The sequence below is a fragment of the Wickerhamomyces ciferrii genome, contig 00051 (genome assembly GCF_000313485.1).
Source record: "Wickerhamomyces ciferrii WGS project CAIF00000000 data, strain NRRL Y-1031 F-60-10, contig 00051, whole genome shotgun sequence".
Classification (NCBI taxonomy): domain Eukaryota; kingdom Fungi; phylum Ascomycota; class Saccharomycetes; order Phaffomycetales; family Wickerhamomycetaceae; genus Hansenula; species Hansenula ciferrii.
Window position 1 is genome coordinate 93,230 of NW_011887689.1, and position 26,173 is coordinate 119,402.

General features: G+C 32.4%; 13 protein-coding genes across 13 annotated transcripts; 8 read left to right on the forward strand and 5 right to left on the reverse strand.

The window, feature by feature from the left end:
- Positions 1 to 862: 862 nt before the first annotated feature.
- On the forward strand, positions 863 to 2,278 carry BN7_2293 (S8 family peptidase; the record flags this gene model as incomplete). Its single annotated transcript, XM_011277104.1, has 1 exon — positions 863 to 2,278. The coding sequence occupies one exon, from the start codon at positions 863 to 865 to the stop codon at positions 2,276 to 2,278; it is 1,416 nt and encodes a 471-aa protein (XP_011275406.1).
- Positions 2,279 to 3,129: 851 nt separating this feature from the next.
- BN7_2294 (S8 family peptidase) lies at positions 3,130 to 4,476 on the forward strand (the record flags this gene model as incomplete). The annotated part of the gene is made up of 1 exon (XM_011277105.1): positions 3,130 to 4,476. One exon carries the CDS (start codon positions 3,130 to 3,132, stop codon positions 4,474 to 4,476), a length of 1,347 nt encoding a protein of 448 aa, XP_011275407.1.
- A 1,477-nt stretch (positions 4,477 to 5,953) lies between these two features.
- Positions 5,954 to 7,339, forward strand: BN7_2295 (S8 family peptidase; the record flags this gene model as incomplete). Its single annotated transcript, XM_011277106.1, has 1 exon — positions 5,954 to 7,339. One exon carries the CDS (start codon positions 5,954 to 5,956, stop codon positions 7,337 to 7,339), a length of 1,386 nt encoding a protein of 461 aa, XP_011275408.1.
- Positions 7,340 to 7,944: 605 nt separating this feature from the next.
- On the forward strand, positions 7,945 to 9,276 carry BN7_2296 (S8 family peptidase; the record flags this gene model as incomplete). The annotated part of the gene is made up of 1 exon (XM_011277107.1): positions 7,945 to 9,276. One exon carries the CDS (start codon positions 7,945 to 7,947, stop codon positions 9,274 to 9,276), a length of 1,332 nt encoding a protein of 443 aa, XP_011275409.1.
- A 2,389-nt stretch (positions 9,277 to 11,665) lies between these two features.
- On the forward strand, positions 11,666 to 13,072 carry BN7_2297 (S8 family peptidase; the record flags this gene model as incomplete). Its single annotated transcript, XM_011277108.1, has 1 exon — positions 11,666 to 13,072. The coding sequence occupies one exon, from the start codon at positions 11,666 to 11,668 to the stop codon at positions 13,070 to 13,072; it is 1,407 nt and encodes a 468-aa protein (XP_011275410.1).
- Positions 13,073 to 13,522: 450 nt separating this feature from the next.
- BN7_2298 (Liver carboxylesterase 4) lies at positions 13,523 to 15,238 on the forward strand (the record flags this gene model as incomplete). The annotated part of the gene is made up of 1 exon (XM_011277109.1): positions 13,523 to 15,238. One exon carries the CDS (start codon positions 13,523 to 13,525, stop codon positions 15,236 to 15,238), a length of 1,716 nt encoding a protein of 571 aa, XP_011275411.1.
- A 330-nt stretch (positions 15,239 to 15,568) lies between these two features.
- On the forward strand, positions 15,569 to 16,396 carry BN7_2299 (uncharacterized protein; the record flags this gene model as incomplete). The annotated part of the gene is made up of 1 exon (XM_011277110.1): positions 15,569 to 16,396. One exon carries the CDS (start codon positions 15,569 to 15,571, stop codon positions 16,394 to 16,396), a length of 828 nt encoding a protein of 275 aa, XP_011275412.1.
- Positions 16,397 to 16,428: 32 nt separating this feature from the next.
- Positions 16,429 to 17,040, reverse strand: BN7_2300 (uncharacterized protein; the record flags this gene model as incomplete). The annotated part of the gene is made up of 1 exon (XM_011277111.1): positions 16,429 to 17,040. One exon carries the CDS (start codon positions 17,038 to 17,040, stop codon positions 16,429 to 16,431), a length of 612 nt encoding a protein of 203 aa, XP_011275413.1.
- A 438-nt stretch (positions 17,041 to 17,478) lies between these two features.
- On the reverse strand, positions 17,479 to 17,970 carry BN7_2301 (uncharacterized protein; the record flags this gene model as incomplete). The annotated part of the gene is made up of 1 exon (XM_011277112.1): positions 17,479 to 17,970. One exon carries the CDS (start codon positions 17,968 to 17,970, stop codon positions 17,479 to 17,481), a length of 492 nt encoding a protein of 163 aa, XP_011275414.1.
- A 419-nt stretch (positions 17,971 to 18,389) lies between these two features.
- Positions 18,390 to 19,346, reverse strand: COQ3 (hexaprenyldihydroxybenzoate methyltransferase; the record flags this gene model as incomplete). Its single annotated transcript, XM_011277113.1, has 1 exon — positions 18,390 to 19,346. The coding sequence occupies one exon, from the start codon at positions 19,344 to 19,346 to the stop codon at positions 18,390 to 18,392; it is 957 nt and encodes a 318-aa protein (XP_011275415.1).
- A 101-nt stretch (positions 19,347 to 19,447) lies between these two features.
- VPS72 (Vps72p) lies at positions 19,448 to 22,276 on the forward strand (the record flags this gene model as incomplete). Its single annotated transcript, XM_011277114.1, has 1 exon — positions 19,448 to 22,276. One exon carries the CDS (start codon positions 19,448 to 19,450, stop codon positions 22,274 to 22,276), a length of 2,829 nt encoding a protein of 942 aa, XP_011275416.1.
- A 211-nt stretch (positions 22,277 to 22,487) lies between these two features.
- HCH1 (Hch1p) lies at positions 22,488 to 22,916 on the reverse strand (the record flags this gene model as incomplete). The annotated part of the gene is made up of 1 exon (XM_011277115.1): positions 22,488 to 22,916. The coding sequence occupies one exon, from the start codon at positions 22,914 to 22,916 to the stop codon at positions 22,488 to 22,490; it is 429 nt and encodes a 142-aa protein (XP_011275417.1).
- A 211-nt stretch (positions 22,917 to 23,127) lies between these two features.
- On the reverse strand, positions 23,128 to 24,243 carry BN7_2305 (uncharacterized protein; the record flags this gene model as incomplete). Its single annotated transcript, XM_011277116.1, has 1 exon — positions 23,128 to 24,243. One exon carries the CDS (start codon positions 24,241 to 24,243, stop codon positions 23,128 to 23,130), a length of 1,116 nt encoding a protein of 371 aa, XP_011275418.1.
- Positions 24,244 to 26,173: the final 1,930 nt, after the last annotated feature.

Below are 26,173 nucleotides of genomic sequence, written 5' to 3' on the forward strand. Positions count from 1 at the left end.
ATACCAGCTTATGTCTTCTCTAATGAGATACAGAGAACTTTATTCCATAACCACTTTTTTTTTTTTATAGAACAAAACTCTTCAAAACTTAATCATTATATCTTCAAACAATCTACAATATTAGTAGTCATATGCCATACGTTTACACAGTTAAACTAGATCTGATTTGAATCCTACTTCAATCTTACCAATCTCAATCTCGTTACTTGTACGGTGACGTACCAGATCTCACAAAAAAATCTGAACTATCCTTTCAATAGTAATCAATACTTGCTAATTTCAGCTACTTTAGTTTCCCAATTTCGGTTCCCTTCTTGTTCATGAAGTTAAGATTTGCGGTTCTATATGCGTCGCTGGTGAAAAAAGGTTTGATCAAAACGTCACTAAATCGTTTTGATTCCGAGCTGTTGTTGAGATTTAAATAGTGGTTTACAACCAGTGTTTTGATATCTTAGCGTATCACTGAGGTTATAGTTCTTAATTATTGGTTTCAATTTTACCTTCATACAAAAGTTCCGACAAGAGGCTTTGACCCTGATATATTTTTGAACCATCCCGGTTTTATCAAGAACCAGCAGTACTTGAGGTATGTACTTTACCATTCTTGTCTAGCGAAAGATCTACAAAGAACAATAAACAGAGCATTGCAGGCTGCATTTTTTGGTACTTTCAAAACACATCAAGTATTCTTTTTGATGACGCATGGAAACAGCTGGCTAAGGGAGTTGGATCAAAAATTAACAAGCTATGTTTATAGCTTGTGATAGCTTGTGGAGTATAAGAGCAAGATCTTTTCCATATTGAAGTCTTGAAATGGGTATGATAATGATGTTATTCAAAGCTATAACTCAACATTTTCTCAATGATGTGGATCCCATTAACCATTCTTTCGCTAATAGCCCAAACTATTGTTGCTGATTCTTCCATTATTCAACTAAACACAGGTAATACAATTCAAGATTTTTTAAACCAAGGGTTAGTCTCATCATTTGGAGTACAAGCTTCACAAAATAATGTCATTGAGTTTGGTGATTTCAAAGCTGTCGTTGGTGATTTTGAATCTAGTTTCTTAGAACAACTTCAAAAAAATCCAATCATTCAAGCAATTTTCCCCAATGAACAAATTGGTGCTATAAACTTCAATGATAAGGCTGTACAGGATAGTGATATCAAACCAGGTGATGGTACCACAACTTTGGAACCAGTTGCAAGTGCTACTGCTGAAGTTGGTGCTCCTTCAGATTCTGCTCAAGGTGGTTATAACTCAACAGGTTCAGATCATGATTTTGAAGCACAGGGTTTATTAGATGGTAACTTATATGTTCAACAAAATGCACCAAGACATTTGGTAAGACTTTCACAAAGAGAAGGTATTTTCAACAAGAGTCTATTAGGTCAAACACCAACTAAATACTATTATGATTCCCTTGCAGAAGATATAACAGCTTATGTCCTAGATACTGGTATTGCAGTTAATCACCCAGATTTTGGTGGTAGAGCATCTCATGGTGCAAATTTTGTAGATGATAAAGATGGTGATTCTTCAGGTCATGGTACAAACGTTGCTGGTATCATTGGATCTAATACATATGGTGTTGCCAAAAATATTTCAATTGTGGATGTTAAAGTACTTGGTTCAAATGGTGGTACTACTGAATCCATTCTCAGGGGATTTGAATGGGCTACAAAGCAATTCAAGAGTAAGAATGGGAAAGCTGTCTTAAACTATTCAGTTGGTGGTCCAAAAAGTGATGCTATCAACAATGCTATAAGTGCTGCTGTTAAGGAAGGTTTAATTGTCTTTGCAGCTGCAGGTAATGCAAATCAAAATGCATCAAACTATACACCAGGAAGTGCAAAAGATGCTATATTGGTTGGTGCTTTGGATGATAGATCTGATACAATCGCTATATACTCTAATTGGGGCCCAGCTGTTGATGTCTTTGCACCAGGTGTTGCTGTTGAGTCTTTGAACTCTGCTGATTTTTCAACTTCCATTAAGTATTACGGTACTTCTCAAGCTACACCTGTTGTTGCAGGTCTTGGTGCTCTTCTATTACAAAAAGGTACTAATCCAAGTGGTATTAAAGATCAGATCATCAAACTTTCAACAAAGAATGCAATTTCTCAACAGACTTATGATAACAATTCAAACTATAAAGACACTGTTAATAGAGTTGCTTATAATGGTGCATTACCTTCGTTATTAGACAGTGATAAGATTTTGAACCCTTCAACTCAGAATCAAGATGAATCTTTGAAAAATATGATTGAATAGTTGATGGCAGCTATACAGTTTCATCCACATACTATTATTCATAAAAAGTCGACCACACCATGATCTGGAATCATGCACTATGACCCAATTGTTCTAGTCTTATAACTTCATTTCTTCGCGGAGCGTTTAATTACCAACTAATAATATTCTTTTACAATTTAGCAGTACACAGTTGTAGTAAAGTAGTCGAAATACACTAGCTAATATTTAAGCTTAATCATTTGTCACATTGTTACCCCAGAAACCAGTCTGAGTCAAAATGACATTCTCGAAACTTTAAAAGACCATATATTTAAATATGGAGAGCATAAACTTTTAGATTAATTTGTACGCTATATATCTAAGCTCTCAAACAAATTATAGCAGAGAATATTATCTCTCCAGGCCTCTATTAGTATGAACGATTCTTAATACTGTTTCATTATCTACTATAAATAGTTCTCCAGTTGTACCTGAGTTCAAGACGCGGTGCATTCGCGCAAACATATCTTTACTTTGACGTACATTTTCCACCATAAATCATGGCTCACTCTTACCACAAGAATCTATTCCTATCACGTAACTTCATGGTATAGTAATTGTTTGATGAGCGAGGTATTTTCCTACTTGTGCTGAATGTTAAGGGCTAAGCAAAGATTTTCACATTCTCTTTAATTGTTTATTATTGCAACAATCTATGACGTTTTAAAGGGGTTTGTTTTTGTTTTGAAAATTTTAGTGCTAATGCTGTTGATCTTCATAAAACCCTGAAATAAGATATTTAAGCCCCATTATTTCCACATATCAAATGGTTCAAACTTCCAAGTTCCAACCTATTTCAACTCCAAAGATATCAAGGAAAGAATATCAATATGTGGATCCCACTCATTACACTCATTTCAATCATACAAACCACATTCGCTTTATCAAGTCATATTATTCAACTTCACAGTGGTCAATCATTTGGTGAAATTTCTCAACAAGGTTCAGGTTCAGATTCAAGTTCAGGGTTATTTGATTTTTTGAAACCAAATGAAAACAATACTATTGAAATTGGTGATTTTAAAGCGTTGATTGCAGAATTTGAAGAAGATTTATTAGAAAATTTGAAAAAAATTCCATTCATCAATCAAATTTTCCCAAATTCTGAATTTAAATTATTTGATGTTCAAGCTGATCGTTACTCTGAAGGTTTAGAGAAAAGGTATAGAATCTTAGAAAGATCTAGATCACCTTCAACTTTTTATAAAAGAGATGATGGTATCACTATTCAAGAAGATGCTCCAAGGCATTTAGCCAGATTATCACAAAGAGAAGGTATTTTCAATGAATCTGGTCCATTTGAATACAGATACAAAGAAACTGGTAAAGATATCACCGTTTATGTTGTTGATTCAGGTATTTCAACTGAACATCCAGATTTTGAAGGTCGTGCTACATTAGGTAAAAATATTGCTGGTGGTGGTTCTCAAAACAAGAGTAGTGATCTTACAGGTCATGGTACAAACGTTGCAGGTATTATTGGATCAAAAACATATGGTGTTGCTAAAGAAGCTAAATTGATTGATGTTAAAGTTATTGGTGCTTATGGTACCACATCAATTTCTTCAATTCTAAGGGGTATTGAATGGGCTAATAATGATCGTAAATCTAAAAATTTAACAGCTGTTGCTAATTTATCACTTGGTGGACCACAAAGTGATGCTTTAGATCAAGCTGTTCAAGCTGCTTTTAACGACGGATTAGCCATTGTCGCTGCTGCTGGTAATAGTAATGCAAATGCTACAGATTATAGTCCAGCTAGATTAGATGATATCATCACAGTTGGTGCTTTAGATGATTTTACTGATACTATTGCACCATTCTCAAATTATGGATCTCCAGTTGATATTTTTGCTTCTGGTGTTAAAGTTGAATCTTTAAATAATAACATTACTGGACCACCAAGTGAATTTTATGGTACTTCACAGGCTGCTCCAAGTATCACTGGTATTGTTGCTCTTTTATTAGAACAAGGTGTTTCTAAAGATGATTTAAAAGATAGATTAATTGAATTATCAACTAAAAATGCAATTTCTGAAGAAACTTATGAGGAAAATCAAATTTATGATAATACTGTTAATAGAGTTGGTTATAATGGTGTTGAAGATACAGATGATGAAATTGATAATCCATCAACCAAAAAGCCAAACTTATCATTATTGAGATATGTTAGTTAGGTACGTATACCCATAATCAATGAATTGATTCTGATCTTTGATCGATCTCAGAATTCTTTAATTTGACATGATGTAGATTATTATATCTGCAATCTATATCCTCAAATTCATTAGAGTTTAATGTTTGACGTAACTTAATATAAAGTATCAGGTATATATTATCTCAAACCACCGATATATTGTCTGACTTAACCATGATATACAACCTAAATTATAGCCCCAGATTTCATGTCCCTTTCTGTCAAACTTGACTTCTTGTTTAGTTTACATCTGAAATTCGTATTCCGCTAAGCGCACATTGACCGCCAGCTAGTAGCTACGTCCAGCAATCATATACAAAGAAGAGATCTCGATTACTTGCAATAATTAGAGATTTTGAGATTTCAAAGATCCAGATGGTAACTTAGCGAGCTTAGATGCTGATCTGAAAGGAATTGTATATGAATGCAAATCGGATGGCGTGAATCTAAGATTCTGCTAGAATCTGAGCTGTGTTGAAATGACTGATGTATCGATCGATTACTGACCATATTATTGAAAGGTACGTATGTTTAATCAGAGCTCAGTGTCATGAAAGTAAACTAGTCGTATGGATATAAGATACAACCCTTAAGCGATAAATAAAGTTTGATATCCCTAGCTTTGAACCATACCATGGTTTGTTCACTTGCATCAAATTATGAGACATGAACCTCAAGTTATACTGCCTTTCATTAACAAGCTACAAGCTATCATGTAATAATATAAACCCTTTTAAGCTTGTAATGATCACCGCAAGCATAAGCTAAATCATCATGTACAGACTAACTCAATATGAGTCAATCATACAGCATTAGTAAAGCGTAATCCTAGGTGATTTCTGACGTCGTGATTGAAGTTTGCTGGTGAATATTCAGGTTTGAGCTGTTCTTAAAGATTAATGGTAAGTGAGCCCTTTAAAAACGACCGGGCTTTCACAGATATATCATTACTTATATTATAGTCATTATAAAGCATGCTCATTGATAGTATTCACCCCTTTTAAGCTGTTAAAACTTCCATCAAAATCGAGCAATGACTTCAAATCAAGTACAAGATCATCAAGAGATCGTCCTACATGCATGTAATTTTCCAAATGGAGTTAATGCTGGTAATTTAAAACCTTGAATCAATTTCGCTTGTTGAAATTCGAAGTTTCCATGATTTACTAACCTATTTCATTTCATTTAGTTACAGGAACAAGTACTAGATCATACAGCAGTTTGTGATAAGTATACTGGTTGATGGTTTTGAAGGCTTTGTGCTGTCATAACGCACATAGAAGCTGAACCATTGGCGATCCATGAAGATTTTTTCATTGCCTTGAGAATTTAATTTTTCACGCGTATTGCAATGTATTATATACGATCAATGGATTTTGAATCACCAGTATAAAGAGATTGTACAATCCAGTTGTTTTCAAACTATTTTGCAATATGATTTCCCAAATAACTACAAGATGTGGGTTTCGTTGACCATACTTGCTTTGTTTGTTCAAGTGATATTTGCTGGTTCTTCCGTTGTGGTTCAACTTAATACCGGGAATACTATACAAGATTTTTTAAATCAAGCTTTAGTGACAACTTTGAAATTACAAGCTACAACTGATAATACTGTCGAAATTGGTGGGTTCAAGGCATTTATTGGTGAATTTGAAGAATCTGTTATTGATCAATTGAAAGATGACCCTATAATTCAAGCAATCTTCCCAAATGTTAAGATCAACTTGGGTAATGATGAAGATCAAGGTTCAACGCCAGATGGTACTACCGTCTTATCACCACAATCATCTACTAGTGTTGGTGTTCCAGGTCCTTCAATTGCTGCTCAAGGCTCAAGTGGGAACGATTCTGTTAGCTCTCAAGGTTCAAATGAAGCTACTACCTCTGCTGGTAAATATACACAAAATAATGCACCAAGACATTTGGCAAGATTATCATCTAGACATGGTATATATAACACTAGCGGATCTTTGAAATACAATTATGATTCATTAGGTAAAGGTGTCACAGCATATGTTTTGGATACTGGTATTGCAATTAAGCATCCAGATTTTGAAAATAGAGCTAAATTAGGAAAGACATTTGTTAATGAATCCGATGGTGATAATGCAGGTCATGGTACTAATGTCGCAGGTATTATTGGATCTAAAACATATGGTGTTGCTAAAGGTATTTCCCTCGTTGATGTTAAAGTCTTGGGAACTAATGGTGGTTCTGTTGAATCAATTTTGAAAGGTATTGAATGGGCTACGAATGATTTCAAGAATTCTACAAGTGGTGCTAAAGCTGTTATCAACTTTTCAATTCAAGCAGATATTAACCAAGCTGTTAATAATGCTCTAAATGCTGCGTATGATGAAGGCATTCCAGTCATAGCTGCTGCTGGTAATAAAAACAAAGATGCCTCGGGTTATACACCAGGAAGTGCTAAAGAACCTATAATTGTTGGTGCATTAGATGATAGATCTGATACCATTGCACTTTTTTCAAATTGGGGTTCAAGAGTTGATATATTTGCCTCGGGTGTTGGTGTTGAATCAACAAATTATAAAGATTTCAATAATCCAATTGCTTATTATGGTACTTCACAAGCTACACCAATCATTACTGGTCTTTCAGCACTATTATTAGAACAAGGTACATCTGCTGGTGATATAAAGCAAAAGATTATAGATTTATCCACTAAGAATGCCATTTCTCAAGAAACTTATGATGATAACTCTAATTATGATAACACTGTTAATAGAGTTGCTTACAACGGTGTTAATTCCGATTCCAGTGACAAGATTTCCAATCCTTCCACTGCAACTCAAGACTCAACCTTGAAGGACTATATTGAATGAGCTGGTCTCTTCAATCACTTACTTCATATTCACTTCTTTACATACACTTTACTACATAGATTTTAATATAATTATAATACAAACATTATGTTTAGATAAGCACAGAGGACCCGCGAATTGTAACCTCATAAGAAATTCGCGCAAGACCCTTGTTTGCGTTTTAGAACCGTGTAGGCCACAAACTTTCGAGACTCGAATGCTTCAAATTGCGTCAAAATTTCATCAAATATGGAGAGCTTTTCAAGTGATTAAGCATACTTTATGTTGTTATTTGGTTGATAAAAGTGTGGTTTAAGGTCTAGAATACGCTCTGTGGGTTCATGTTTGTGCAATAGCCGAATATTTCGAGTGGTTTCCTCGATAAAATCTGCAAGTTCGCATAGCTGTGTGCTATTGATTCGCTGTTGTTTACATTTTTCAATTGATTGACACTAGTTGTATTGTGAAATGATGAGATAATCGTATAAAGCTTGAATGTTTAGTGGAGTTTGATTGGAGCTAAAAATTTCAATACAACGTCTATAAAACGTCCAGAATTCCCATTTTTCAACAACTAGATGAATTTGCTTTTAATCCACACCCAGTGAAAACATATTTCGTTCGTTATGTGGTTACCATTATCTACTCTCGCTTTGATTGCTCAAACTGCTCTTGCTGCTTCAAGTCATATCATTCAATTGAACACACAATCAACATTTGGTGAATTTTCAGCCCAAGGTTCTTCTATAAATGGACTAAACTTAAACACAAGTGAGGATGATACTATTGAAATTGGTAATTTTAAAGCCGTTGTTGCAGAAATTGAAGATAACATCTTGGATCATTTATTAAGTTTACCAATTGTTAACACAATTTTCCCAAATGCTGAAATCAGTCTCTTTGATACCCCAACTAATGCATTAACTCATAAGACTCCAAAAAGATCTAGACAAGTTCTTCAAAAAAGATCAGAATCGGTATTTGATAAAAGAGATGATGGTGTTACTACTCAAAGTAACGCACCAAGACATTTAGCAAGATTATCATCAAGAAGTGGTATTTTCAATGAATCATCTTTAGAATATAATTATAAAGAAACTGGTAAAGGTATTACAGCTTATGTTATTGATTCGGGTATTTCAGTTACACACCCAGATTTTGAAGGTCGTGCTAAATATGGTGTCAATTTAGCTGGTGGTTCAAATGAACCAGTTAGTAAAGATGAAACTGGTCATGGCACAAATGTTGCAGGTATTTTGGGTTCCAAAACATATGGTGTTGCCAAAGATGTTGAAATTATTGATGTTAAAGTGTTTGGGTATGGTGGTACTACTTATACCAAGACTATTTTAAAAGGTATTGAATGGGCTAATAATGATCGTAAGAATAAATCTTCAAGCGCTGTTGCTAATTTATCTCTTGGTGGTCAAAAAAGTCAAGCTTTAGATCAAGCTGTCGAAGCTGCTTTTGATGATGGATTAGCTGTTATTGTTGCTGCTGGTAATGCAAATAAAGATGCTTCAACTTATAGTCCAGCAAGTGCTAAAAACGTCATTACAGTTGGTGCTTTAGATGATAGATCAGATACTATTGCAATCTATTCAAATTATGGTCCAGATGTTGATGTTTTCGCTTCAGGTGTTGCTGTTGAATCATTGAATTCACAGATCACTGGTCCACCAACTGAATATTATGGGACTTCTCAAGCTACTCCTGTTGTTGCAGGTCTTGCTGCTACTTTATTAGAAAAAGGTATCTCTAAAGATCAATTGAAGGATGAAATTATCAAATTATCAACAAAGAATGCAATTTCTGAAGAAACTTTTGAAAATAATAGTGATTATGATAATACTGTTAATAGAGTTGCTAACAATGGTGTTGAAAGTACTGATGATGAAATTGATGATCCATCAACTCAGGAGCAAGATGAAGACTTGCGTGAATTTATTGGTAATTGATTTAAATTTCTGTTAGATTATATATATTAATTTTGAAGTTTATTGTTTCATGATTTGTTAATTTCCTTGTTAATTATGTGTAATATTATTGTAAATTAAACATACTAAAATAAAATGGAACCCCCATGTGCTTTTCTTGAACTGTTTGAAACTTATAAATTTAGAGGAACTGATCCAGAAATATATGTTACTTTCAGCAGTGTATCTGGGTGATTGTAATCAAGGTACATAATATTACTGAAATCAAGCTTTAGGTTTCATGTGCATAAAGTTTATATGCAGGATCTAAATATCATCAGTATACATAAATACCATGAATGTTTATGCAATCATCGTGAACTTTATTATCTTTAAACTTTCCCAAAATATGCACTATTTGAATTATGCTTCATGTCATGCAATTGCTTAATCTTATTCATTGTTGTTTAGGTGAATCAAATTATCATAATTTTTGTGCGTGATTGACATGCAATTAAAGATCAAGACATAGCGGCTAATTTTTAGACAAAACAATAACTTAGACATTAATATATACAGTGACAAAATTTTGAATCTATTTATTAATTAAAAAGACAGGACAAGTCTGATAGTTCACTGTGTGACGTCGACCCTGATTATAATTGTCCATTTGTCACTTGACCAAATTAATAGATTTAAGACACGAAGGACAAGACACGTCGATGTCCATTAATTTAGCTGATATTGACTATTTAATGGACACTGGACAAGTTTTGGCATAATTATATCTTTATATAGCTCATGAGTGTCCAAATAACATCAGACAACTGATTTGGTATTGTAGATGAATAGATGTTATGGTGATACTTTGAGCTGTCTTAACATTTAGGATGATATTATATTACTGAATACTGATGCTGATAATTAAGAATTAAATTCAGATAGATTCAACACATGTATCACTTCAATGATCATTTATCTAATGAAAGCTAAGCTTTGATGTAATATATAGAATATTAGTGGGATGTACTATGGCGCTGGAGACCTTCGATGTTCATTTAGAATGTGAATCTTTCAAATGTATTGTGAAGGCTCAATGATTACTAGACTCCACAATTAAGAGCTAATGTTAGTTCGAAGACATTACTAATGATCCACATCTCATTGTCTCATGTTTCCTATCAATTTGTCTTTTTATATATCTAGTATGAGGACTCAGTAAGGGTTCAAAGAGGACTCAATGATGGCACATATATATCATGTATTCATACTTTGAATCTTATGGATATTCACAAGCTTCACCCAAACTCTTATTTAAACTTATGACATGAGTATTACAATTACTTTTCAATCTACGATCAATAGCATATATTTAGATAGATCTATTAATCGATCAGAGATCCAAATGTGTGTAATTAAGCGCGCTATATAATACGAAGATCTGATGGAGTTTGAAGCCATTATATTCATGTTGATCTATATAAGCTTAACAAACTGCTTTAGGTCAAAACCAATTTACACACAATGAATCACTGTCATGTATTGGAAAGCTTAATTAGATACATTGATATAGAAGATCATATAAATTGGGTACGTCGTTGCCATCATTGATCAGCTTAGGAATCATTACATTAATATATGATTGCTATCTTCATATACTAAAACTAATGACCTTAACCTAAACTATTATTCAGTATAAACGATAATATATAGTCAAAAGCTCAAATTAGATCTATGACAATTTGAATTTAGTATTACTTACTATGTTTGCTGTGCGTACCATTAACTTCAATGACGCGTATTTATGCGTTTCGTTGAAAGGGGAACGGAAATCAAAACAATAAAAAAAACATCAACAAATTGATTAATTCAAGTGGCGAACTACCATTATCCACATCACCACCATAATCTTCTGTACAGAGTTCAGTGACATGCCTTCTAATCAATGTGTGTAATAAGCTGAAGCTGTGTATCTGATCATAGTCAAATTCCAAAAGTCAACAGATCAAGATCTCCACGCGTATAGTTGATTGACACAAAAGCACAATTAACCGAAGACCAGCTTTAAAATTAAGGGTTCGGGGGTAAGATCTACGAGGATAAACGTCGAGCTGAAATTTAGACAAGAGGATTCGTGTTGATCAAAGGCCAATTTACCAGTTCGCAAGCAAGATAAGCAGATGTTCAGATCGGTAGAAGGTACAAACAATTGGGTACTGGAATTTGGAAGTTTTTGGTGGCTTGAATTTGGTGTTGTTTTTGACATTTCATCATATTAGATCATGAATTTATTCTTTTTGTGGAACCAAAGACCAAATTAATTAGTTGGATATCGAAAATTTGTGGTATTTAAATCCTTTGAATCCCAAAATTATAATTCCATTTAGATTCCTAAACCCCATCATCATTGTCAACGATATATTATTATACAATGTGGTTAAAAACAACAACTATCCTGTTATTGATCCAATCCATCTTAGCCGCTTCACCCTTTGTGGTTCAATTGAAAGATACAACAACTTTCACTGAGTTTTTGGAAAATTCATTAATTGCATCTTTAGGTATCAAGGCTTCAGATACAAGTTCAACTATAGAAATTGGGAATTTTAAAGCTTATGTTGCTGATTTTGAAGACAATCTGGTTACTCAATTATTAGAAAGTCCTTTAATTAATGATGTTTTCCCAAATGCCAAATTTAATATCTTTGATACAACAACTTTAAGTCAAGCCGTGGCTTCTCCATCTTCAGAACCAAAAGATGATGATGATTCAGATACTGAAGAAGATGGTGTTCAAGTTCAAAATAATGCTCCAAGACATTTGGCTAGATTATCTTCAAGAGATGGGTTGTTTTTACAAAAAGAACCATTCAAATATACTTATGATACTACAGGTGAAGGTGTTGTTGCTTACGTTATTGATACTGGTATTGCCATTGAACATCCAGAATTAGAAGGTAGAGCTAAAAGAGGTGCTAACTTTGTTAGTAATGAAAGTGATGGTGACAATGCAGGTCATGGTACCCATGTTTCTGGTCTTATTGGATCAAAGACTTATGGTGTTGCTAAAGATGTTACATTAGTTGAAGTTAAAGTCTTGGACAAAGATGGTTCTGGTTCTCTTGATACTATTTTAAGAGGTATTGAATGGGCTTTTAAAGATCAAAAGAAGAATGGTTCTAAAGCTGTTGCAAACTTATCATTAGGTTCTTATTTCAGTGGTCCAATCAATGATGCTGTCAATGAAGCTGTTAAAGGTGGTTTAGCTGTTGTTGTTGCAGCTGGTAATTCAAACCAAGATGCTCAATTATTTAGTCCTGCCAGTGCAGAATTAGTTGTTACTGTTGGTGCATTAGATGATAGAACTGATACAATTGCAACTTTCTCAAACTATGGTTCCAAAGTTGATGTTTTCGCTTCAGGTGTTGATGTTGACTCATTAAACATTAATGATTTTAAAAATCCTGTTAAATTTTCTGGTACTTCAATGGCTTCACCAATTGTTGCAGGATTAGCTGCTACTTTATTAGAAAAAGGTGTTCTGCCTGGTGACCTTCAAGAAAAAATCATTACTTTATCAACTAAAGGTGCTATTTCTAATGGTACTTTGAAATCAATCAAATACAGAAACACTCCAAATAGAGTTGCTTTCAATGGTGTCAATAAGAATGCTGCATCAGGTGCTGGCTCAACTGTTACACAACCTTCAAATAAAGATCAAGATCAAACATTAAACAAATACATCAATACTTTAGAATCATTAAAACCAACTGATCAATTCACTAAAGATTTGGTTCAACGTTCAGCCAAGAACCGTGGTGTTGATCTTTCATTTTAGATTGTTACTTGGGGTGTTGTGTGTGAAGTAATGATTATTGATTGATGTCAATTCTTCATGATGATACTATATTATCTATTTATTTATTCAACTTCGTGATCATCAACTATTAATTGATGTTCTTATATATTTTTTTTGATTCTAAATATTATTCTTTAACAATTATATACAATATTATTTTGCTAGACTGAAATTTGTCTGTAGTAACGTTTTGTAGTTGTCCACCGAGTTCATTAGAAAACTAGTTATCGAGATCTATCATCTGAGTACAGATTGAGGATCGTCAGTTCGGACCGGGAATAAATTTTTTCTATAACTGTGGATATCTTCGAAGACAATGCAATCATCAAGTCTAACAATTGATATATAAACAATCACAATGAACCCAAATCGCAAATTAATGATCAACGAATCCATTTTGAAGATGAGCTACAGATAAAACCCATTAAGATGAACTGGTATCTATTATACCCATGTATCATATTGTACTTATCAATATTATCAAATGCTTCATCAATAATACAAAAAGTTCATACACCAATTGTTAAATTACAAAATGGTACAATTTCTGGTAATCACTTACCTAGATTCAACCAAGACGTGTTTTTAGGTATCCCATTTGCTGAACCACCAATAAATGAATTAAGATTCCAACCGCCTCAATCATATAACACAACATGGTCTGGTATTAAATCTTTTACAGAGTATGGTGATGCTTGTTATTCAGCTACTAAATCAGTTTCGAACGCTACACAGTCTGAGGATTGTCTTACTTTGAATGTTGTAAAGCCACATGGTTATTATGGGGAGAAGTTACCTGTTGTTATTTGGATCCATGGTGGTTCTTTTGATCATTTATCAAGTTCTTATTCATTGTTTAATGGGTCTTTTATTGTTCAACAATCTGAAATTTTAAGAAAACCAATATTATTTGTTTCGTTTAATTATAGATTGAATGGGTTTGGGTTTTTGAATTCAAATGAGATTGTTGAGAAAGGTTGGACAAATATTGGTCTTAGAGATCAGATTAAAGCTGTTGAATGGGTTCATGAAAATATTGAATCATTTGGTGGTGATCCAAATCATTTAGTATTATGGGGTGAATCAGCTGGTGGGAAATCAGTAGGGAGATTATTGAACAATAATAAATATTTAGGTCCATATATTAAAGGTGGTATCTTGGAAAGTGGTGCTAATGTTTTCGTTAATGTTCAAAAGGGGGTTACAACCTCAAATCAAGAAAGTTTTGATAATGTTGTAAGATATTTTAATTGTGAATCAAATTATAATAATACAGATGCCTTGAGTTGTTTACAAAAAGTTGATGCTGATGATCTAAGAAAAGCATTCAATATCAGTAATGGAATCATTTCAAGAGAGTTCAAGTTCCCAAGTATTGATAATGATGTTGTACCAGACTCAGGTTATAATACGGTTAAAGCTGGTAATACTACATGGAATGTACCATTATTAATTGGTACAAATAGTGATGAAGGTAGTTATTTCACAAATGTATCCATTGGATCGGTGCAAGAATCTAAAGATTATCTTAGAACGCTCTATCCAAACTTGAAATCTAATTCAATTGATAAATTGATTGCTTTATATCCAAATAAACCAGGTACAATAACTCCAACTGATCCAAATTATGCTAAAGGCCCAATAAAGTACCCAGATTCAATAGGAGATCAGTATAAGACCTTAACAACGTTAAACAGTGATGTCTTGTATATAGCAGCAACCAAGATCACGGCTCAAGCTTATGTTAATCTAAATCAACCAGTTTATAAGTATAGATTCAACATCCCAAATCTAGAAACCAATGGAGAAGATTATTATAAAGGTTCAACACATGGTCAAGAAGTTCAATATGTTTTCAATAATAACGAATCATTAAAAAAGTCAAATGAAGTTAATAATAAAGTTTATGGAATTTCTGATACACTTTCAAAACTTTGGATTTTTTTCATTAATGATTTGAATCCAAATCCTAGATCACATTCAGAAAGAAGAGGTTTTGAAGTTGAAGTCCCAGAGTGGCCATTATATAATGATGGTGAACAACAAGTTGTTTTTGATTTGAAGGGATTTTATGTTGAGCGTGATATACATAGAATAGAACAGTTTGAGTTTATTGAAAGTATTATTCATGAATTAGATGGTTGAAAAATTGAGTCATTTAATAAGCACCAAAATCATGTCAATCACTTAAGTATAATCGTATAAACGTTCGGTACTGAAGACCATCTAATTTTCTGAGTTAATTAGTTAATCTGATTAATATGAGAAGTTTAAAAATTTTATATATAGTATACAAACATTTGATGAATGAGAATTTTAAATAAAGATCTCACATGGTTCAGCTAGGCTGTTGATTTAAATATATATATGTTATAGATAAACAGCTCATTGTAAATTAGTTAAAATCACTTTTAATCAAACGTACTTTATCCATATAACATCTCGTTGAAGTATCATCTATATAATATACACATCATGATCATTCAAAAATCAGGATATATAATTGAAATCTTTGCGGGCTCATATGAAAAATTACGGTCTAGACAATTATCTAAATCTAAGCATTCTATATTAGCTAATAACTTATTACTTGCCAAATCACCAAAGCATTTTAAGCTAGAACATGAGACTTTCAATAGTTTCTATAAAGACAAGGATAATAACAAACTGATTAATGTGCTTGAAGAAATTCCTAAACCATTAAAAGAACTTACATTAAATTACAAATATATTTCAATGGAATGGAGAAAAGTTAATGAGTCATCAGTACAGTCATATAAAGTGGAATTTTATTCTATACCAGGGTATGATCCCAAAGATCTCTCAATTGAAGTCTTATCGAGTTTAATCAAAAATTGCCATGGTGATATACCTGAATTTTTGAATACAGAATTATTTGGTAGTGGTTTAGATATGATTGAAAAAAATAAGCTATATATAAATATTTTACAGGTCCAAAACCACAATATTGATTCATACTTACCCTTAAGAACCTTACTAGAGAGCTTAGTTACATATCTTATGTCAGATGAATATGAAATACATGGTTCATATGATCATATAGTTAAAGCATATGAATTTAATTATAAAGATCAACTTAAAATTATGGTATGTTGGGGTGAAAAAATAACATTACAAAATTATCAACTTATTCTGGAACATTTAAATTATATGATATCAAATGATTTATTATCTGAACCCCATAATAAAAGGTTGATTGCATTGATTCCTGGTTATTTAAATTATAACATCAATGGTAATAATGATGAACTTCCACCAAGTTATGGTTCAAGTGTTATGTAATGCAACCCTCAAGGATTGATATATCACAATTGTTAATATTGAGGTCTAGATATATGATAAATTTCATATAAATTGAGTTTGTAACCAATAATGTTTTCATTTATAGCCTTGTAGTTCCACTCAAGAGACTGGACAATATGTCCATGATTTCTCATATAGAGAATCTTCAGTTTTGTAATTATTTGAAATATCAAAAACATCACAAATAATACCACAGCATAGTTCTTTGATGAGTGTGAATGAGAATTTGAATGTGAAGAATAATCTGCAGCAACATAATGAAACCCTCTCCAGGATAAGAAATCACCAGATTCTTGATCAACATTAGTTAAATCTTCAGTATAAGTTCCATCACTTATTGCTACCAAATCACCAACATCTTGCTGATCAACACAATCTAACCAAACATCTTCATCATAGTTAGTAGTTTGATTGTTTGGCATAAGTAAATAATCCCCACATCCACTTTTCCACACAGTTACTTGATCTCTTGTGGTATTAGCACATTGAATAAATTGTGTCAAGTTTAGTGTTAATAACAATGGTTCTTGGCTTGTTGGTACAACGGTGAACGATCTTCCCGATGCATTGACTAATGGTAAAGTCAGTAATGTGCAGTAAAGGGTGATTAATGTATACAGCATGATTTGGGAGTTGATGTTTGTTGATAGTAGAAATCTCCTTTCAAATATGATTCGGTACTTTATTGGGTTTTAACTTTTCACCTATCTCCTAGGATGTAATTGGTTAGATCTTAGATTGTTTATATATACCATGGTTTGGTGTTAGTTACACTGGCCGTCGATCAGTAAAATCTGGAGGATGTCTATAATATCATTGCAAATCTGGATGTCCTTAGTTGTGCTTTGAAATCATGTCAAAATTGACTAGTACAACTACATGTGGTTAGAAAGATTATGTTATTACTGGCCGATGTTTAACATATAAATACGATATATTTACCTTATGTAACTATAGATTAGATTTGAGTACATACGAATGAAAGTGCACTAATAAGTTACGATAACCTAACTGATCTCAGCCTATTTGATCAACACGATAAAAAGAGCTGGTTGAAATATTCATGCCTGACCTTGTTCCCCCTCACAACACACTGCACAAGCTGTATCGAAAACATTTCCAAATATACCAGGTACCAAAGGAACATCTCTATCTAATAAAAGCTCATCAGGATTTGCTACAAAATAACGAAATCCTTTCCATCTTAATATATCTTTTGATTCTTGATCAACATTAGTATCAGAATCTTCAAAATAAGTTCCATCACTAACAGATACTAAAGCACCAACATCTTGCTCTGCAACACAATCTAACCAAATATCTTCATCATAATTAGAAGTTTCATTGTTTGGTGTAATCAAAGGGGATTCATCTGCATCTTTCCATACGGATACTTGATCTCTGGTTATGTTGGTACAGTGAATGAATTGTGTCAAGTTCAATGTGAATGTTAATGGTTCTTGAGTTGTTGTTTGAAGTTTAATTGGTGGTCGACCACAAACTAATGGTAAAGTGAGTATTGAACAATATAAAGCGATCAATGTAGGAAGCATCTGGCTGGTTGGTGATACGGTTGGTGGTTGTTGGGTAATTGAAATATCAAATTAGTTCACCATGGATATCAACTCTTTTTAAATAGTTCAATTCAATTCCAATTAAAGCATTTTCATTCAAAATGACACCAGAAACCTGTAATTTAAACGCCTTGAGCCGTCAATCCTACGCTAATTTAGTTCGAACTTCGGTCCAGCACGGTTGTAAAATTGACTTAAGAGTTGCAAGTTAGCAGCCCTGTTGGGCGATCTCATCTTAGTGGTATAAACGCATGAAACTTTTAGTACGTACAATTATCAGATCAATCCAGTTTTGATTACCATGTTGATGTACTACAGAATGGATCGTGGACTTTTCAGAGCTGATACATTTTTGAAACTATTTACACAAGATTGAAACTCAGCTTTGTGTCTTTAAATCACTTAGTTCTTTGAATAGCCATGAAAAAATTACCAACATTTGGACTATCAGTAAAACTCCACCCATTAAATGGTAAATAAATACATCCTTTACTATTAGCAACTTTAAAATCCTTTTGTTCTTTAAACCAATCTTGTAATTCAGTTTCATTAATATATTTATCTAAATGATGAGTCCCCACTGGAACAATTTTCAAAACATGTTCACCCATGAAAATTGTAGTAAACCAAGAAATGAAATCTCTATTTATAGTGGAAATGAATAACCAACCACCTGGTTTAATATGACCTAATGCACTTTTCAAAACTTCATTTGGATAATTAACATGTTCCAACATTTCAAACATTGTTATTATATCAAATTGTTCATCTTTTGAAATATCCTCCACTGCAGATAATCGATATTGTAATTTATCGTGTAAAGAAGGATCTAATCTTTGGTGTAATTTGGCAGCTTCAAGAACATCAGTTGATAAATCTACCCCTTTAACACTTTCAATTTGTTTTAATCTTGCTAAAGATTCACTAAGAATACCACCACCACATCCTATATCCAATGCTTTTAATTTAGGTTGAGATTTAACCAATTCTTCTCTTTTCAATTCTTGTTCTGCTATGATTTGTTCTGCAATTGGTTTGGGTAGTAAATCAATATTATAACCTGGGATATAAATTTCTTCATCTGGAGATTCAACATCTTGATTTAAATCAATGGAATTTCTTAATGTTTCTTGGATGAAATCCATACGTAATAAATTCATCTTGTGTAAGATTCTTTGAGGTCCATCAACATCCCACCAAGTTGAAGCCAATTGATTAAAATGATCCATCTCATCTTGTGAAGTTGATGTCTTTTTATCTATAGGGAAATGCAAAGAAGGTCTTGATGTAGAAAGAGCTCTAATGACATAGTTCTTGAGAGGCAAAGACCTCAATTGTCTCTTTATTGGAAGCATTTCTGTGTGTTTGTTGTTTCAATCTGATTTGAAGATCTTGCTGTTAAAGTTCCTGGCTTGAAAGATTGTTGATTTTATTTCTATACGCGAAAAAATCTTTTATGCCCTCCATCAACATTTCAAAAATTCAACACATCAACAAATCATCACAAAAAAGAATCAATCAAAACATCAACAACTCCAATTACAAAGGAAAAAAGAAGTCACTGACAATGAGTGACGAAGAGCTTTTGACAAAGACGAGGCAACGGAGAGCCAACGCAGGATCGCGGTTGAAGCAATTGTTGAAGGCCGAAGAAATTGCGAACGATGGCGACGAGGATGAGAACGAGATTGATTTGTTATTCCAAGAAGATGATGACGATGCTGAGTTCCAGGTTGGTGATAAGGATAGATATGGTTATCAAGGAAGTGAAGGTGAAGAAGGTGAGGAACAGGATGGAAGTGGTGATGATGAAGCTGGAAGTGATAGTGATAATGACAATGATGACGATGATGATGATACTCGTGCAAAATCAAAATCAAGACCCAGATCAAGGTCTAGATCAGCTAGTGTCAAGGAAGATGGCAAAGATGAACAAGGCGGTGATGATGATGATTCAGATACAGGACAAGTAGAGGACAATGATGATATGTTTAGTGATTCAGAAGATGATGATTCTGGTGAAGACGATTCAGATGAAGGTGAACGAGAATTACAAAAACAAGAACGTGCAAAGAAACGTCAAGCCCAGAAAAAGGCTAGACAAGTGCCCAAAATCATCAATCAAAAGAAAACTACATCAAAATCAAAGAAAAAACCAATTGATCAACCAAAAGCTGATACTTTATTATCATTAAGTCGTCGTCAATCATCAAGAATGACTGCTGTTCAAAATAAAATGGATCTTGTGGAAAGATTAAAAGAAGATGAAGCACGTCGTTCAAGTATAAAACCTGTTGCTAGAGTTGAATATGTTGAATTAACCCAAGAGGAAAGATTAAAAGAAGCTTTAGAAACTGAAAAATATAATATTTCAACATTAAATAAATATAAAGAACAAGAAATTGATAAGAAAAAGAAACAACGTGCTTTACAATTAAGTAAACGTAAAAAATTAGAAAATATCATATCATATAAAACAATGCCAATTTTTGTTACACCAGTTGAAGAACATGAATTAGAAAGATTTTTAATGAATAGAGATACCATAAGAAGGAAAAGAGATAGACGTGGTCGTAAAAGTGAAAAACAAAAAAGAGAAGAAGAAGAAGCTCGTGCTTTGGAAGAAGCAAGAAAGAAAAGAGCTGCAATGTTTATTATTCAACCAAAATCACCAATTTCAAGTCCTGAACAATTAAAAAAATTAAGACAAGAAAATTTGGAAAAATTGAAAGATTTAGAATTACCTGATAGTTCTGTACCTCCTGAATCTAAAGAAAGTACAGTTGAACCAATTGGATTTGGTGGTCCATTAGAGAAGAATGACGAGAAAAAAGTTGATGAATTGAAATCCGAATTAAAATCTGAAGGTGATGAAAAGAATGATTCTACTGTGAAAGATGAAGATACAAATGAATCACAAATTCCTAAAGAGTCTAAAGATGATACATCACAAGATACTGAGATTTATCAAGATAATAAAGAATCAACCTCAGAAGATGTTTCAAAATCAGAAGTTGAAACTGTAACAAAATCTAAAGATGTTACAAAACCAGAAGATGATACTGTAACAGAATCTAAAGATGAAACAAATGATAAAAAAAGACTTTTATCAACAGATCAAGATGAAGATGAAAATGATCATAAAAAATTCAAAATTACAGATCCAGAAAGTAGTGATAATGAAATATTATTAATTACACCAAGGGAATTTAATGAAGAAAAGAAAGAAAAAATTAATGAGGATGATCATGAAGATGATCATAAAGATGATGAAAAGGTTGATGAAGAGGTTCGTAAAGATGATGAAGCAAAGACTGAGAAGGAAGAGACCGAGAATAAAGCTGAATCTGAGGAAGCTAAAGCAACATCTACAAATCATGATAAATCACAAGATGATGCCACACAACAAGACGAAACTGAAGATAAACCTGAAGTGCCTAATGAAAATAAAGATACTGATGGTGATATCAAAATTGATGATGCTGAACCTTTAAATCAAGAATCAAGTGAACTTACAAAAGATTCAGCTTCTGAAATCAAAACTGAAGAACCTGAAGAAGTCAAACCAATCAAATCAGTCAAATTCTTAGATGATGAACCTGATCAAAAAGATGAATCTAATCAAGAATCAAAATCAAAAGAACCATCAATAGAACCATCATCATCTCGTGAAACTTCAGAACCTATTCCAGAACAACCAAAAATTATATTTGAAGGACCTCCACAAAAAGTTGGTGCAAATTTCATATCCTTCGAGGAATTAACCAAAAAATATTCAATTGATGAAATTAAAACCTTGTTATTTGGTTCACAATCATTATTAGGTCCATTAAGGAAATCTACAGATGTTGAAACTATATATAAAGTACGTGCATCGGATGATCAAGATTCCCAAATTTCTTCAAACAATACAGATCTTGACGATTTACCAAATTTTGAAATCTTACAAAGTTTCCCTAAATTCGGTGAATATAATAAAATTAAAAAAGAACAAGTCATCTTGGAAACCAGAAAAGATATTAAAATTGTTTTAAAGACTCAATCACCATCAGGAATTCATTTACCTAATGGTAATAAGAAACAATGTTTAATTAGTGGGAAACCTGCAATGTATTTTGATCCTAAAACTGGGTTACCATATGGTAGTGTTGATGCTTATAAAGTTATTAAAGATATACAGAATGGTTCATGGGCTTGGGTTGATTTCCCAACTGGTGGGTCTTATGTTGTTAATAGAGATTTTAAAAAACATGCAAAGGATGTACCTGAAGGATTTGATGATTAAATTTTAAGCTATTCTTGGTTATATAGAGAACGTTAATGAATTAATGAATGTTGTTGTTTTTTTTTGTGTTTATATATAAATAATGCTGGATGTGTATTCTATACTTTATAATGTAGAAATAAAACTATCTATTGGTGTTGATTTTGGATCCTAATTACAGCTATATGATGATCCCTATTAATCCCTGTATATATTAATTTAAGCTTTTTTTTTATTCTTGAACATCTTTTGAATGGGAATCAATCAAATCTTTTTGAAACTTGATCAATCTTTCATGAATTAAAGGAATGAATTCTTTTCTAATTTGTGCTTTATAATCACCAAATTCATTTAATTGATAATCATAATCATCTTCATCATGAATAAATTCCGGAATTTTAACACTACCTTTAATAGATTCCCCAGATTTTTTAAATTCACCTTCAACATCAAAACTTAATACCATATCATAAATACATAAAACTTTACCTTTACGTTGAGTAACATCACAATCTCCAGAGATTGATGAATTTGTTATTGTTATGACATAAGCATCATTATCCAATTTTAAATTTTCTAAATTATCAATAAAGTATTGTTTTGACCATGGTAAACAGTTTTTATTGACCCAGTGCCAGTTATTTGGATTATTAACAACCATTTTAACAACAATATATTATATTCAAAGTAATGAGATTATAGAATCGTAAAGTGAAAAGTTGGTTGGTGTCAAAAAGATCTTGTTAAATCTTGATGGTTCTTTTTTCTTTTTTTTTCTCGAACATTCAGATTTTGCGTGCTCCTACCAAAGATATAAAGTACAAAATTATTCAAAACTAATAAAAACGTTCATAACAAATTCTATACAAATCTCAATCACTCTTACTATTCAGTTCATAAGAATCATCAAACGGGCTCAATGGATTCCTATCAATCTCCACTTCAAGAAGAACACTCCCATTGGAAGCCACTGAATCTCTTTTTGTTCGTATACTTTTATCATCTGGTGTAGATTGTCCTATTTCAATTGATTTTTCTGAATTGGTATCATCATCATCATCTATGATGAATGGTTCATAATCCTGGGAATTAGTTTGATCTTGAGGTTGTAATTGAACTGAACCTTCATCACTTTCTTCTTCCTCGAGAATCTCAGTTTGTAAACCTGGATTATAACGATTTTGTTTCTTATCTTTGATCTTGACAGTTTGAACACCACCTAATTGTGAAGCACTTACTGCTGTATTTGGTACAGAATCTTGATTTGGATTTATATTGTTTCCATGTTGATCTTGAATGTTGACTAATTTAGGTTTTGCTCTTATAGCTGTTGTTGTTTGTGATGGATTACCTATAATGGAAGCTTTACTATATCTATCACCGATTAATTCTGAATCTATTGTATTTGCTTCTGAATATTGTGAAGCTCTACTATCACTTGCTGGTTTATTGGCATTTGGACCTATAGTAACACCTGGGATATAAGCAATAGGAATTATATTTGAAGCTCTTGTAAACATTGTAGTAGCTAAAGAATTTCTTGAAGATTGATTTTGATTTGGTAATTGTTCATCAATATTATGATGACGGAAATTAATTTCAATATCATCATCAAAATAAAATTCTTTATGTTTAACTCTATTGAAAACTAATTTTTTTTTCCAATAATATTTATAAAATAAAAAAGTACCTAAACCTAATAATAAAACTAAACCACCTATAATACCACCAGCTAATCCACCAATAGTTTTGCCATTTGGACCAGATGATGAACTACCTGTTATTGATCTACAATAAGTCTTGGGACACTGGGTACAACTTTGAACTGTTTGGATACAATCACCAGTTGGACCACAATCTGGACATGTTGGGGCTTCATCACATTGAACACACCCATTTGAATCTGTACCTGTAGCAGAAGCTGATGAAACTGTTTCTCTTTTAAATATTCTTGTTGGTGTATTGATTGAATGTGATATTTCTAGCATTTTGTTGACCTTGTTATATTAACACTTTGTATTTTACCCAGTACCTGCTGGTTCTAGACTTTTGGGCTATGATCTCCTGGATCTTAAAGGAATGTATGTGGAAAGTTGAGCTAAAACTGTTGTTATGTGGTGATAAGGGATATAAACCACTAGTATGTTCAAGATGAATAAATCTACCAAGATCTCTTTGAATACTTCAAATAATACCTGAATGATGATGTTGAGAACAAGAATTCAAAGATCAAATAAATTCTGTTTAAACGCAGTATGCATATTTAATTTAAAAAAAGAATTCGCGAATGTTGAAAATTTATTTAAAACGCGTAAAATTTTGGATCAAATCTTTTGCAATTCTAAAATCTTTTAAATAGTATGGTTTATTGACCACATATTAAAATTGATATTTGTGAAATTTTTTGGAATTCCTTCATAAAGCCACATAATTGTTTTTTTCTGTTTTAAGGCTATGACCATTCACCATTATGTTTAAACTATAACGCTGAACCAACTACTGTCGTGTATCGTGACAACCAATGATCCACGCACAGGTTTACAATTGCAACTTCAATATAATGAATTATATCTACATTAATGATATAATGAATTATCACAATTACATATATCAAAGTTGATCCAGTCTCCATGATTCAATTCAATTTGTACTCTGGGATGATTGATTTTTTAATATATAATGATTTATTTTTCAGCTAGAAGTACATCATGTAGATAATCATTAAATTTAAACACAATATCACTCGATACATGTGTCACATATTGAGATTACGAATTATAATAACTTTTATACCATTACTAATTAATATGGTTTAATTATATTAACCAATTGGCATACTAGCTAAGCTATATAATATCATTGTTGGTGTCTTGATGTTTAAAGAATATGATGAAAAAAAAATTATCGCAATGGCCAACTTTGTTTTATACCTTAAGCATTGTTCAACTGATATTGTTGAATAACGTTGAATTGTTTATCCAGTTTTATGAATTCTGACCCTCGATCGCATTTAATTTGCTTGGAAATGGTAATTGGTCTTCAATTTAACTTTCTATAAAGCGGTATGAAGATGTCTAATTTCATGCTCCTGTTAAATTGCAGGCTAAAATTTTAGATTGATCAGATTACTTAGGACAACTGTGCTACAAATTTTGAAATAATATTTGGATCTTCTGTGCGTTGATTGGAGATGTTAACTAGGCTTTGCCTATTGATCTATATTCAAGATTGATGTACTTAGTTACACATAATTGTTCATATATATAAGTTGGTTCACTCTCCATGATTGAATTCAATATTCGTACTCTGGGATGACCAATTCTTAATATATATTCTGTTATTTTTTCAAATATATCTTTCAGTTACTTGTAGTACACAATTGTCGACCTCCTACTTAATGAAAATCTCACCAAAGCTATGAAGGATAGTACAAAGTTATGAGTTCGTCACATATATTACCATTTTCTAGCATATAACTTACACTTAATTGAGGCCTTATATCACTTACCCACAATATCAATTACACATATCAGAATTGTAATCGTATATATAATCACAAACACGATCTGCTATTATCTATAGACATCTTCCTAATATATTAATAGGGTAAGATATCTGTGCGTTTAACAATATTATATAATGAACCCCTTGATTTGAAAAAACAAAAATTGGTGAAAGACTGAATGAATTACACAGCTTCTAATATTGAATGTAAAGATTGATGTTGTGTGACCCCAAACTTTGCATTGTATACAAAATGTTGTGCATTCGCTACCGAATTGTTGATTTGGTTAATCATTTGTTCAAAGTTTATATGTAATTACATATCAAGAAGTTACACCCTTTGGAAATTAGTTCACAAGCTGCATGATATAAGATGAATATCTTTTCTTTGAGATGATATGAATTCAATACCTT